This window comes from Gadus macrocephalus, chromosome 2 (assembly GCF_031168955.1).
Source record: "Gadus macrocephalus chromosome 2, ASM3116895v1".
In the NCBI taxonomy this organism is placed as follows: domain Eukaryota; kingdom Metazoa; phylum Chordata; class Actinopteri; order Gadiformes; family Gadidae; genus Gadus; species Gadus macrocephalus.
Genome location: NC_082383.1, coordinates 4912643 through 4926358, shown reverse-complemented (window position 1 = coordinate 4926358; position 13716 = coordinate 4912643). Strand labels below are relative to the sequence as shown.

Genomic DNA, 13716 nt, shown 5'->3' with positions numbered 1-13716 from the left:
ACCCAAAGGTGTTCTTTACACACCCAGTCAGCTAACCTGTGTGATAGGTGCCAGCGGTGGAGGTTTTGCAGGGCAATTATCAGTAATACAATATAGTTGGCCTCGTGGCAGGAACTCCGTGCTTGGCAGTTGATCTTTGACATCTAGAGTTCCCTATACCCGTTTGCTTTCAGCTGCTGATGCTTTGCTCTCAGGGATCAGAGGAGAAAGAGAGAGCAGAGACAGCGGCTATTTCTCCATGGGAAGAGCTTCCGGGTCCCGCTCGCTGCATGACCAGAATCCACCGGCTCCGTTCCGCCATTTTGAGAGAGGACACCCGGTCTTCAACACTCGGAACATCGAGCCCAAAGACACCGTCCCCTTCCGAAACCGCCACGTGGCAGCACCTCCTGACAGACTAAGCCAAGAGGAACAGGACAAGAACCAGATCGCGCCGCCTCCTGACCCCTACGAGATTGCGGTCGAGGTCGAGGCCCTGGTTGGCCCTCGCTCTCCGAGTCCCACGCCTTTTAAGATCGCAGAGTCCCTGGCCTCAACCAGCCAAAGACGCCAGGGCAGCTCATACGGTAAAGGAAACCTCTCCTCCCCCCAGTCTTCATCCAATCAGCAGCCTGGACGACATGATGCCTCGAGACTAGGTTCCACCCTCCAATCTCGTTCTTCGTCTCCAGCACGAGGGCGATCACCGTTTGGGCGTGGCGAGGGGAGCCTCTCCCTCAATACACGAAGCTTCGATGGCGGTGGCCCAGAGAGACGGTCCAGGAGCCCCTCCCAGGCTCCATCTGGGAGAGCTACCGGTTCAGGAACACTGCCCAAGAACTTCAAATCATTTGCTAGTTCTGCCAAATCCCAAGGGACTACCGTTTCAGACTTTAAGAGCGTCTTGCGTAAATCGAGTGAGACAAATGGTGTGTTGAGCGGCAGAGTCCAGGACGGCAGAAGCGTTTCTCCTTTGAGGAAGGACCACAGTACATCTGGCCTTGCCTCATTTCGCAAAACAGAACCTCTGAGCAGCATCTCCAATGGCCAGAGGCAGCTGGGTAACAGTTATTCCTCTTTGCCCCCAAGACCAGACCACGGTGGCTTCCGTGAGGTGGACAGCTCTCTGCTGGCCAGGAAAAGTTACAGCTCAACAAGTCACAGCCCAATCAGGAAGTCTGGATCCGTCACATCCCTCAGTAGTAGAAGTCACCCAGGTCGCTGCGGTTCCCCCATCAGGGAGGGATACGACATCGAGAGCCAGGCTCTTCTACGCAACCCGGACGCAAGGAACACACAGAACAATCTAGAACAGGACAATTGCAGCTCCCGATCGGCCAGACGCAGCAATGACACAATGGACAACCACTTGATGTCGAACAAGACTGCTTCGAGCAGTTATAGCAGGAGTCGAGTTAATGAGAGCCGAAGTTCTTCTCCAGGAAGGAAGAGCCACGAGTCTCCGGGACGGTACCTATCCAAGAACGCAGAACCTAAAGGTCCCTTTAGCGACTCTGGGCGTACCTCTCCGAGACGGACCTACGATAGTCCTACCAAAGGCCTCAAGTCTGAGTCAGGTGGTTTTGCCCGGAGTCGCAATGGACGCAGTTCCTCGCCCCCTAGAAGAACCTATGACCCTCCGGTAGCTTCCTCGCTACGGAAGACAGAGTCCGTCACCTCTCTCAACCGCCTCGGCTCCTCCACCTCCAGAACCCCCAACGCTGAATCGCCAGGCTACTCCATCCTGAGTAAAATCACCACAGCAGAGAGCAACAGCCACTTCCAGAGGAGAACCACCCAGGACTCGGTTATGTCTGAGAGGAACAGCTCCTCACGCTCCCTGAGGGATTCAACATATAGCTCGTCTGCATGCCGAACCTGCTCGCCAAGCAGGACAGCAAGCTCTCTCGCGCACAGAGAGACCAGTAAAACAACCAGCCTCCACGCACCAAGGGAGACCATTAAAACAACCAGCTTCCAGGCACCAAGAGAGACCAGTAGACCAACCATCTCCCAGGCACCAAGAGAGACCAGTAATACACCAAGCTTCCAGGCTCAAAGAGAGACCAGTAGAACAACCATCTCCCAGGCACCAAGAGAGACCAGTAATACAACAAGCTTCCAGGCTCAAAGAGAGACCAGTAGAACAACCATCGCCCAGGCACCAAGAGAGACCAGTAGAACAACCATCGCCCAGGCACCAAGAGAGACCAGTAATACAACAAGCTTCCAGGCTCAAAGAGAGACCAGTAGAACAACCAGGTTTCAGGCACCAAGAGAGACCAGTAGAACAACAACCTTGCATGCACCAAGAGAGACCAGAAGAACAACAAGCTTCCAGCCATCAAATGAGGCCAGTCGAACGGTGGGCTCTCAGGGGCCCCGCGAGACCAGTAGGTCAGCGGGATTCCATGTGACCAGGGAGACCAGCCGGCAAGGTTTCCAGGAGTCCAGGGAGACAAGCAGGCAAGGTTTCCAGGGGCCAAGGGAGACCAGTAGAACCGCCTCGTCAGTCAGTAGACCAGCATCCAGGAGTTCCAGCGTCAACCGGTTCTCCGACAGCAGGAGGGGCATGGAGGAACAACGAAGCCCCTCCCCTGAAAACCATCGGCCCTTCCGCCGCACACAGAGCCCCTCCCCCCCGCCGCTGATCCAGCTGCAGAGGAACACCTCCTCGCAGAGCTCCATGGACTCCTGGGAGTCTGGGGGTCGGAGCGGGGAGGAGTCGGGAGGCAGGAGTAGGGAGGAGTACGCGGTGTTGGCTGATGTGCCGAGAGGCCGGACGATCCACCAGAGAGAGGAAGCAGTGAAACCCCAGAACCACCAGGCACCGCGAGGGAGACAGGAGCTTTTTAAACCGGCCAGGTAAGAACCCAGAGAAACCATAGAGACGCAGTTAGAACCCTGAGACATGGTACCTGTTAATTCTCAAACTGGTCATCCAATTTCAACGTTTCAAAAATAACACAATTGGAGCAATATACAGTGTTGTGCAGTCTTGCTTTTTCAAGTTTTTTTTTTACCTCACTGGTCCGGTTCATGCAAAAATGTGATTGTTGTGTTTGCATATCCCCTTCTACCTGTGCATTCTCCTCAGTCATTCTGTGAGCAGACACCCGTCCAGGGAGAGAGACCAACCCGGAAGCCACCACAGAGAGATGCTGGGTTGGGGAAACCTTTCCAGATCCCACTCCCCCACCTCTCTGTTCAGACAGGTACACCAGCCAATAGGAACCTGGTCAGATATGTACACCAGCCAATAGGAACCTGGTCAGACAGGTACACCAACCAATAGGAACCTGTTCAGAAAGGAACACCATCCAATAGGAACCTGGTCAGATAGGTACACAAGCTAATGGTAACCTGTCAGAAAAAAGTCACCCATAGAAGTCAGCCATAATAAAGTTTCCCACAGGAAGCCTTACAATATATCTTCTTCTACACCACCAACCCACCTGTCTGTCTGTCTGTCTGTCTGTCTGTCTGTCTGTCTGTCTGTCTGTCTGTCTGTCTGTCTGTCTGTCTGTCTGTCTGTCTGTCTGTCTGTCTGTCTGTCTATCTGTCTGTCTGTCTGCCTGTCTGTCTGTGTGTCTGTCTGTGTGTTTGTGTGTGTGTGAAACTCTGCATAGCTTTTTTTGTTCTGAATATCAATTTATTTTTAATATAAATATATTTAAAAAATATATAGATAAATGTATTGATTATTGATTTAATCTGCTGTTGATTCCAGGGGTGTGGTCCTACGGGGGAGGAGGGAACCGGAAACACCCACATACCTGAAATGACACAGGTATGCCTCATCGTGTGTGTGGGTTGTGTGCGTGTAGGTTGTGTGCGCGTGTGTGTGTGTGTGTGTGTGTCTGTTTGCTATTTTCTGTATGATAATGACACTGTATAGTCGAACTGTACACGGTAATAATAACCAAACTAGGCCAAGGAAAACGGATATGTGTACAATCAAGTGTATAAAATCGTTATTAAAAAACAAAATACTTGTAGGTCACACATTCAGTAAATATCATGTAGACACTCACATTAGTTATTCATACTTTGCTGATGTAGGCCTATCACCAACCCGCAAGCCGCTGTCAGTAGGCCTACATGTATGTTGACATCTCGAAAGAGTTATTAAAGACTCCCGATTATTAGCGGCATAACTGGTCAGTACAATTTTATTTATGTTTTTAGCATTACATTTTTCTATAGCTTATCAATATATATATTTTTTTATCCATTTATTTCAAAGGGGATTCGATCGTCGAACTTTAAGTTATGCAAATATGATCGTTCCCTGCGGTTGTTCTCTAGTCGGTCCGCCCAGGAAGTGATCCGTTTGTCACAAAGTTGTGAAACCGAGAGATTTTCAGCTGACGTTTATCTGCAACAAAAAAAAGGCATGTTCAACTTTGGACCGGCTGGAAAACCGAAAGCTTTGGAATCCTCCTCATTCCAATGATTACTCGGGACGGAATCTGGTCTGGTCTCAGCCCGCAGGATTTACCCCGGAGGATTTGTTAGGTGAAGTTGGGGAGACGAGGCCCTTTCCCCAGCATGAAATAACTTAATTTTTTTTCTCTCGTTTCAAACTGCATCTGGATTACATGACCATGACGGTAAGTTGTACATCGGTAACACTGTGAGACATTAATTTGACACGAACAAAGCCCACATTGTTGATATTTCCTCACATGGCTCATAACGTGCTTGAAGCCGTCCGAGCAGACGACGCGCAAACGCCGCGGTGTGTTCGTCGTCAAAGTGGCATCGTTTACATTATAACGAACCGCGAGGTCACCCCTTATGAGCGGGTTGGAGTTGTGTCGTGTGGCTTTCCTGGAGGGTGAGTTGTGTAGTTGTGTCGTGTGGCTTGTAGGCGGGTAGGCGGGTGAGTTGTGTAGTTGTTGCGTCGTGTGGTTCGTAGAACGGAGGGTGTGCCGCTGCGGTTGTCAGAAACGCAATGTAACTTAATTCCCCGAAATAAGTATTTTCATTCTCTGCTCTTCTGTTGTCGTACGACTGGTTTGGTTAGGTCAATCCTCCAGGTTAGTTAACGTATCTTTATAATCGACTGTTGTATACAAAAACACACTCAAATTCTCTTTTAATGGTTGTATAGTTCTCTTCGATGGTAGTTTTCTGGTAGTGTTTTGTTGTATTTCTCTGGTAGTGTTGTGTTGCAGTTCTCTGGGAGTACTGTAGTTATCTCTGCTAGTGTTGGGGTGTAGTTCTCATGTAGTGTAAGGTAACGGTTGTAGTTATCTCTGGGAGTGTTGCTTTTAAGTTAGGGTTAGTGTGTGTGTGTGTGTGTGTGTGTGTGTGTGTGTGTGTGTGTGTGTGTGTGTGTGTGTGTGTGTGTGTGTGTGTGTGTGTGTGTGTGTGTGTGTGTGTGTGTGTGTGTGTGTGTGTGTGTGTGTGTGTGTGTATGTGTTTTGTGTGCGCATTTCTGTCCCTCTGCAGCTGTCAACCAAACTCCAAACATCGTTCGGCTGAAATGTCTCCCTCAGAGACTACAACACAAGCAGTGGTGTGTTGTAGTCCCCTGGTAGTGTTGTATTGTAGTTCTCTGGTAGTGTTTGTTTATAGATCTCTGATAGTGTCGTTGTAGTTCTATGATCGTGTGGTTGTAGTTCTATGATAGTTTTATGTTGCAGTACTATGTTGTAGTTATCTCTCGTACTGTTGGTATAGTTCTCTTGTAGTGTTAGGTTGTAACACACACACACACACACACACACACACACACACACACACACACACACACACACACACACACACACACACACACACACTCTTGTTTGCTATACACTGCAGCTGTTAATGTATTTCCACCCACCCTTTCCGGGTTTGCATAAATAGTGTCCTGTTCTTGTTTCACGGAAGTACGTTTTTTGTTTCCTGTCTCACTCGTCATCCAAACTCTTTACACTATAACCAGCATGTATATCTGATTCTAGAGATCTGTCCATTACAATAGGTGCTTCAATTATAAGTACCCGTGTACCAAACAGGATGTTGTAAATATGTAATCATGACCATGTAAGGGTTAACCTTCGACCTTGTGATCCCACAGCCGGATCTGTTGAACTTCAAGAAGGGATGGATGTCCAAGATGGACGACCTGGGAGAGGTAACATCCACACACTCACTCAGTCTCTCATAAGCATCACCACAAACAAACCCACACACACCATACCCACTTCACAAACACACACACACACACACAATACCCACTTCACACACACATACACGCATACAAACCACAACTTCCTCCTCTGTAAACAGATCCCACACTTCTCGACAAACGTGCACAAAGACACACGGCATCCGGTTATCCTGCTTACCATTGCGCTTTGCTAACATTCAAACAGTCGTAAAATAAATATGTGAATATGATTATAAAGACAAGATGTACCTCTTTTACTCTGTAGGGTTGTTTAACACTACACTAGTACTGTAACACTGTTCTAGTTTATTATCTCTATATGGTTGTAGTTCTTTAACTCTGTGGTTGTAGCTCTTTAACACTATGTAGTTGTAGTTCTTTAACACTTTGGTTGTAGTTCTTTAGAACTTTTTATGTTTGTTGTCTTCCAGTGGAAGAAGCACTGGTTTGTTCTAACCGACGCCGGTCTCAAATATTACAGAGACTCTGGAGCAGAAGAGGTATCTATCACAGTGACCATCTTCTCCCTACCACTTCATGACATCATATTATTCTTAATGTCATCTCTAATCTGTTAACGTAAATCTGTAACATTTCAAAATGTGATGTAATCTGTTATCTTTTCTTGCAGAAAGACGAGCCGGATGGAGAGATCGACCTCGTCTCCTGCTTAAAGGTCTCAGAGTTCGACGTGGAGAAGAACTACGGCTTTCAGATTCAGGTACCCGTCTCACTTGTCTTACCTTTCTCAGCACCCTAACCCTGTATTACCTCTCTTACCTTTCTCACCTGTAGGTTCTCACAGTTTGGATCACTTCAGTCTGCGGATCGAAGATTATCTTCTGTCTTTGTTTTAAGTTGAATTCAGCTTCCTTGTGTAATTGTCTCACACTTATCCTCCCTAACTCCTATAGCCTCCTCTTTTCAGACTCCTGTGTCCCTTTTGTTCATATCATCTTTAAATTCTTCTCCTTTTTCCAGTGCAGCTCAATTCATATTCATATTTTTCATATTCATATGAGATTGTTAGATGTTTGGAATAAAAGCATTCACGAATGGCATAACATATACTTACTTGTTTCAAGTAAGCATTTTATAAATTTATCTAAAGCTCCTAAATAAATATTGTGATTATGATATTTATACATTAAATAGTATCAACATTATGACCTGCGGGAGCACTTTAACTGATTATCCCCCATCGTGCCTCTGTGCCCTCAGACCCGCGAAGGAACGGTCACGCTGTCAGCCATGACGGCCGGGATCCGAAGGAACTGGATTGAAGTTCTGAGGAAGAGCGTCCAACCAAGCAGGTCACCTGACCTCACACAGTGAGTCAAGTGATCCCAGCCCTTTCTGGTCATATGACCGCCAACATGCCTGGTCAAATTAAAGGAATAGACTTTCTAGAGTTTAAAGGTGACATATTATACCACCAGGTGTGAGTGTGATTAGCCGTTGCAAGCTGTTATGAGAACCTGCCTCTTCTGATTTAACAAGTTGGCGTGTCCAACTAGATGTATGCTGGATAGATCAGTCTACCAGCCTACCCAGTGGACTGTAGCAAACGTTGCTCATCTATTCGTCATACAACTAGGTGGACACACCCACTTGTGATGTCAGAAGAGGCCGATTTTCAAAATGGCTTCCAACGGCTAATCACACTCAAACCTTTTAAAGAAGTCAAGCTCTGTCAAACACAGACCGTATAGAAATGACGGTGTATGTGAAGATCTGAACGTTAAATGGAAAGATAATTAATAACAACTATGGCCCGTCTCAGGCTTCCTGACAGCAGCAGTGATAAGGAGAACTCCCATGGTGCACCTCTGCTGTCCACGCGGCGCACCTCAACACGTCCCAACACCTCCTCCCCCCCCCAGCGGCGCTCCAATCATGTGGAGCTGTCCCCCCTCCCGGTCCCCGCCCCCTCGCTGCCAGCCAGTCAGAGAGAGGCAGGGGAGGGCCAAGGCAGGGAGCACAGCCACTGGCAGGAGGGGAGGAACCTAGACAGCACCAGCAGCCAATGGGAGGCCTTGCTGTCCAGGAAGGGGCCGGCAGGCTCGGACAGCTGGCAGCGAATGGAGGAGGAGATAGAGAACAAGTGGGAGGAGTTTGAACGCTTGCCTTTAAAGGAGATGAAGGCCCTGCCAATCAGCTCTCAGTCCAGCGGCCAGCCGGCCAATGAGGCGCTGCACAGGGAGGTAGTGCGTGCAGTGCAGTTTCTAATTTGCATACTTTCTGGAATTAACATGCAAATTAACCCTTCATCTCCGAGATGAAGGAACACCTTCTGCCTTTTAACCTCCAAGAAGAGAACCTCTTCTAGCATGCATCTGTTCCTCAGCAGCACGGCCCAAACTAACCTAGACCAGAACACGGCACATCCATCCTCCTAAAGGTGCTTGCACACCGCCGCGCGGCCACCGCCCTGATGCCCGCCGGAGGGTTGGGCGCGGCGGTGTGAAGGGCCAGGCGTTTTCAAAAGCGGCTGCTTCCGCTGACCGCCGCCAAAAGTTTCGACACGGGGAAAGCTGAGCGGTAAAGCTGAGTGTGAAAAGTGCAAAAATCGGTGCGCGTACACATTGGCGGCAACCGCTTCCTGGTCAACAGCCGCTTTTGTAACCGCCTCCCCTCTGCCGCCCTTCCCTCATTGAAATCAATGGAGGCGGCGAGTTGCCGCGCGGCGGTGTGAAACCAGCTTCAAGCACGTTACACTCCAACACCGCAACCACACAAGTCAACAATAACACACCTTTGACACACAAAACAGCCCCGCCACATGGTGTGTTTGTGGCAGTGCTGCTGAGCCTGCCGTTTCTGTCTGCTGTGCTTTGGTGTGTTACTCTCCCTGTGTTGTGTGTTGCCCCTCTAACAACTACTGGAGCACAAACATACCTTGCTCTAACAGTATAACTGTACCTAATAATACAGTAGGACTAGTACTGTATTTATTACTACAGTAGTGCTGAGGTAATACCTCTAGTACTACTTATAACTAGGGCTGTGCTGTTTTTAATACTACAGTTGTACTTTATTATAACTACAGCCAGACTCTAATTAATACTACGGTTTTACTTTATTACAAGTACAGCGGAACTGTAATACTACAGTACTGCTGTATAATAACTACAACTAGTACTGTATTTAATACTGCTTGTAATTCCACAGTAAGAGTCAAGCTTTACCTCTACTAATACATTTAAGAACCAATACATACTGTATTATGACTAGTGTAGTACTTATTTTAAACTAATGTAGTATTGTATTTATTACCACAGTAATGATGCATTTAATACTAAAATAGAACTGTATTTAACGCTACAGGAGTAGTGTATTTCATACTTCTATAATACTGTATTTAATACAACAGTAGTGCTGTATTAGAACAAGTGTAGTACTTTTAAATGCTACTGTAGCACTGTATCTAATGCTTCAGTAATACTGTATTTGATACAACGGTAGTGCTGCATTAGAGCTAGTGTAGTACTGTTTAATACCCTGATAGTACTGTATTCAATACTGCCGTAGTACTGCGCTCCGCTTTACCTCTGCGTGTATTTCGGTTTGACCATCAGGTGGCGTCACTGAGGCAGCAACTGGAGACCCTGAGAGGAGGAGGAGGGGGAGGAGGGGGGGGAGGGGGAGGCGGGAGAGGCGAAGGGGTGGGAGGATGCGCGGGCAAGGTGTGCGGTCCGGACGCGGCGTGCCGGAGCAGTCTGACGGCGCTGGAGCGCGCTCACCGCCACGCCCTGCTGGAGGTGCAGCGGCAACACGAGCGCCAGTGCAGGGAGGCGCAGGAGGAGCAGGAGAGGCTGCTCCTGGAGGAGACCCGGGCCACCGCCCACGGTGAGGGAGGGGCCGGGGGAGTGGGGGAGGATAACGGGGGGAGGAAGTGGCAGAGAGGGAGTTCAACGTGTTATTAAAAGTCTTCATTCAAACTTTATCACAACCTCCTTCAACCCATAATATCTCTCTGTGCACTACCTGCTGTTTGATTGTGTTGTTGTTGTTGTTGTTGTTGTTAGCGATGGAGGCGCTGAAGAAGGCTCACAAGGAGCAGCTGGAGAGGGAGGTGGAACGGGCCACCCGGCTGTGTGGGGGGACGGGGGACTCCGTCGGCCTGCGGAACCAGCTGCAGTACGTTCATCTTTCATTATTATTGTGTTATATTGGATGTCAACAATCCAAAAGAGATTGTGAGACCATTTTGGGGGGGCAGAGTAGTCTAGTGCTTCGAGTATCCTCCTAGTGCAAGATGCCCCATTAACCCTGCTCCTTAATGACATAAATTAGAGTCTGCTAAAATAACTAATAGACACTATCTGTGCATCTCATTCAAGCAAGACTATAGCACGCCGTTGCTGCTATATCATGTATAATTAAAGCTACAACGCTTATTTCAATTCCATTGCCATTGGAGAGAAAAAACGATTTGACATTGGGCAGCTGATGCTACAGGTGCTACTAGCCGTGGTTGTCTCTGGCGCAGGGCGGACACCCAGTCGCTGCAGCGGGAGCTGTCGGGTCTGTCGGAGCGCTACTCCCACAAGTGTCTTGAGCTCAACCGGGCCCAACAGGACGCCGCCGCCCGAGAGAGAGAGCTGAGCCGCCGGGAGAGAGACCTGGACCTGCTGCGGAAGGAGAAAGAGGTGAGTCTGACTCGACCTGGTCGGATAAGGGAAGTGGAGTAGGACAGGTGAGGTCGATCAGAACAGGTGAGGTCGACCAGAACAGCGGAGGTAGACTAGTAGCCTGGCTACTGCCAGACCAAGCTCAATCGTAGATTGCACGTTGGTCTGGGGGAGGCTGCCGTAATTTTCTTCAGCACAAGTTCGAACCTAGTTCAAATGACTCTATACGCGATTGGCTGCTTGCCGTCGCTTCCCTGTCGTCATTGTGTTACATCAGCCAATAGCGAGCCAGGGGGAAAAGCCAGCTTGGTGATTGGCTCCAGCAAAAACGTATCGGAAGCAGAAATAAATGTATTGCTCTTCTCCAGACCCTTCTGCAGGGCGAACTCAAATCGCCGGCAGAATGGGCAGGGGAGACGAGAACAGATGAGATAGACTAAAGCAGGCCAGGTAGACTGGAGCAGGTGAGGTAGACTAGAACAGCCGAGATAGACTAGAGCAAGCCAGGTAGACTCGAACAGGTGAGGTAGACCTGGAGAGTTGGACAGGACCTGGAGAGGTAGACTCGAGCAAGTGAGATTCTCAAGGATATGTTCGTACGGTACAGGTTTACTGCAGTGTCGCCTTATTTGGACACACGACACGTTCGATATTTAATATTATTATTAACCAAAACAAACCACCAGCGGGCCCCTGTCCAGTGGGCGGGGCTTCTGGGCCCTGCGGACCGAGGATGTCTTCAACTAGGTTGGCAATGGGCCAACACAAGCAGCGGCCCATCGTCTGCAGCTCACGTGGTCCCTGTACCTGAATGCTGGATATACTACCGTTATATTACTATATTACTATTAGATTCTCTGTATGTCCTACACTATGTCGAGTGTGACGCTCGAGATAGCTGCAAGAAGCAATACGGGAGGACAAGCAATCGGCCTGTTCCAAACAAGCACCTTGCAAATTGGGTTTTAATGTCTCCTTCTGTCGGGCAGGACCTCAAGGCTCGCCTGGTGGAGGCGGTAGGCCGCTCGCGGTCCGTGGTCGCTGGTCACGGTTCAGGGGGAGTCGTTAACAAATCCACAAATTCCTGTGAACTGGAGGTAAGAGTTCAACCTTAACAGACCTGTCCGGGTTCCGATGTTGGCGTGTTAAACGCCAGCATGATCTTGAATGTATTCTAAATGAAGACCTGGAAAACGCCCACATTTAGCTGTACAAAACCGATTTAACGGCAGAATTCTGGTTTGGCTTTGAAATTAACAGGCTTACGAAACACTGCTTAGCTCAGGATCACGAGGATTCAGCCAGAATATTGTTCAACACCAATGCTTCGGGAGGGATAGACTGGGCAACCAGAACAAACCATAACTCTTATCATTACTATAACCATGTAACTAGGAAGATTAACCAAAGCTGTCAGACAGCAGGTTAACTTTTAGCTGAGCATTAATGTCAGCGTCAAACCGGTGGTTCTGTGCTGGTTCTCCTTCAGGTCCTCGTCCAGGTCAAGGAGAAGGAGGTGGAGTACCTCCACCAGGAGATCGGCTGTCTGCGCAACGAGCTGCAGGCCCTCAACACGGTGTGTGTGTGTGTGTGTGTGTGTGTGTGTGTGTGTGTGTGTGTGTGTGTGTGTGTGTGTGTGTGTGTGTGTGTGTGTGTGTCTCATTGATCTTCTACGTCACTAAAGTGCGACCTTTGACACGCTCTTCCAGGAGAAGCGGTTGGCCTCGGAGCGCCGCAGGGAGCTGGAGGCGGAGTTGAGCAGCATGCGGGGGCGGAGCCTGCGGGAGGTCCAGTCCCTCAAGGAGCACCTGAGGCTGGCCCTAGCAGCCCTGCAGGAGGGTCAGGTGCTGGGCAACAGCCTGGAGCACTGAGGGGGGCCCTCCAGCTCCCTGGGCCCGCAGACAGCCATGGGGCCCCAGAAAGTCACAGGGGCCCCAGAAAGTCAGGTATCCAGAAAGCCAGGGTGGCTAATTGGACCCCTGGCTGTCTGGGGCCCCTGAGAACCAAAGAGTCAGGAGCCACAGACATCCAGACGGGCCACAGAGAGTCAGACACTAGTGCCTTCTCATTCAGCCTGGGAGAGATGTCCACGACCCTTGACCCCTGAGCCTGGGCTGTCTTCCATGTATGAATTTGCACTTTTTTTAATTTTCTTTTTGTTTATTATTTTTACTTTTGTGGGTGAAAAGTAAGTCGAAAACTGGAATATTTCCTTTGAGGAGAGAATTATTTGTATCCTGTCTAAATGATTAGAATGAACTTCCTTATTATTTTTATTTTATATAATTGGTTTTAAAACCTCTCTTTCGGCATTGTGTTGTTTAAATGTTCCAACCGGTTCGTGTGTCAACAGGAATGACTACCGCATGTAATGTATGACCAGTGACCACTGCTGTCAGCTCAGCTGGTATCTTCAGTACAGTCAGGCTTCCCGTTTCCCAGCTGGAAAATAGCATGCATCTGACCCGTAACAAGGATTGCTTCTAAACTGGTCGCAGTGGTGACACTGGGAGACAACAGGAAATGGGATGAGTTCGGAAGTCGAGATCTGGGACTAAAGTAGTCGTCAACAGAGCATTAGTGAGTGCTCAATGAGCCAATGAGGATCGTGTCATTTGTGATCCGATTAGATACCTAGCTACCTGTATTGTGACCATATTTTGATGTTTAATATACTGTAGAGCAGTGACTAATTGTAAATCATCTGCATTTTTGTAATCAATAAATTACTCGTTCTTAAAAAATTCTGCCGTGACCGTCTCTCAGCCACCATTTATTTTTCATCAAATAAAGCACTTTGTCACAAATGTTATAACGGTGCTACATTAATAGAAAAATGTTAGAGTTTTATTAGACGTGAACACCAGTTAAACCTTGAACGTTGACGCGACTTTTTTGTGTGTTGTATAACTGCCTTGGCTCTAGGGGGCATCAGGGTGA

The 13716-nt window shown here is 48.6% G+C and overlaps 1 protein-coding gene across 4 annotated transcripts; it reads left to right on the top strand.

Annotated features, from left to right (window-relative positions):
* Positions 1 to 209: 209 nt before the first annotated feature.
* triobpb (TRIO and F-actin binding protein b) lies at positions 210 to 13591 on the top strand. Of its 4 annotated transcripts, XM_060077197.1 has the most exons (13): positions 4630 to 4819; positions 5437 to 5503; positions 6050 to 6106; positions 6574 to 6642; positions 6774 to 6863; positions 7364 to 7473; positions 7926 to 8346; positions 9721 to 9991; positions 10171 to 10282; positions 10635 to 10794; positions 11766 to 11873; positions 12266 to 12352; positions 12486 to 13591. In XM_060077197.1, exons 1-13 carry the CDS (start codon positions 4668 to 4670, stop codon positions 12645 to 12647), a joined length of 1866 nt encoding a protein of 621 aa, XP_059933180.1. In that variant the 5' UTR covers positions 4630 to 4667; the 3' UTR covers positions 12648 to 13591. The 4 variants fall into 4 exon arrangements, 3 of the variants coding, with proteins under 3 accessions (XP_059933189.1, XP_059933180.1, XP_059933196.1); XM_060077206.1 differs by lacking the exons at positions 4630 to 4819; positions 5437 to 5503 and adding an exon at positions 4278 to 4592; XM_060077213.1 differs by lacking the exon at positions 5437 to 5503 and having other exon boundaries at positions 4723 to 4819.
* Positions 13592 to 13716: the final 125 nt, after the last annotated feature.

Coding starts and splice junctions, on each gene's coding strand:
- triobpb (XM_060077197.1), top strand. CDS start 4,668: ATGGCTCATAACGTGCTTGAAGCCGTCCGAGCAGACGACGCGCAAACG. Junction 7,474..7,925: donor AGGTCACCTGACCTCACACA/GTGAGTCAAGTG, acceptor GGCCCGTCTCAG/GCTTCCTGACAGCAGCAGTG. Junction 10,795..11,765: donor TGCTGCGGAAGGAGAAAGAG/GTGAGTCTGACT, acceptor TCTGTCGGGCAG/GACCTCAAGGCTCGCCTGGT.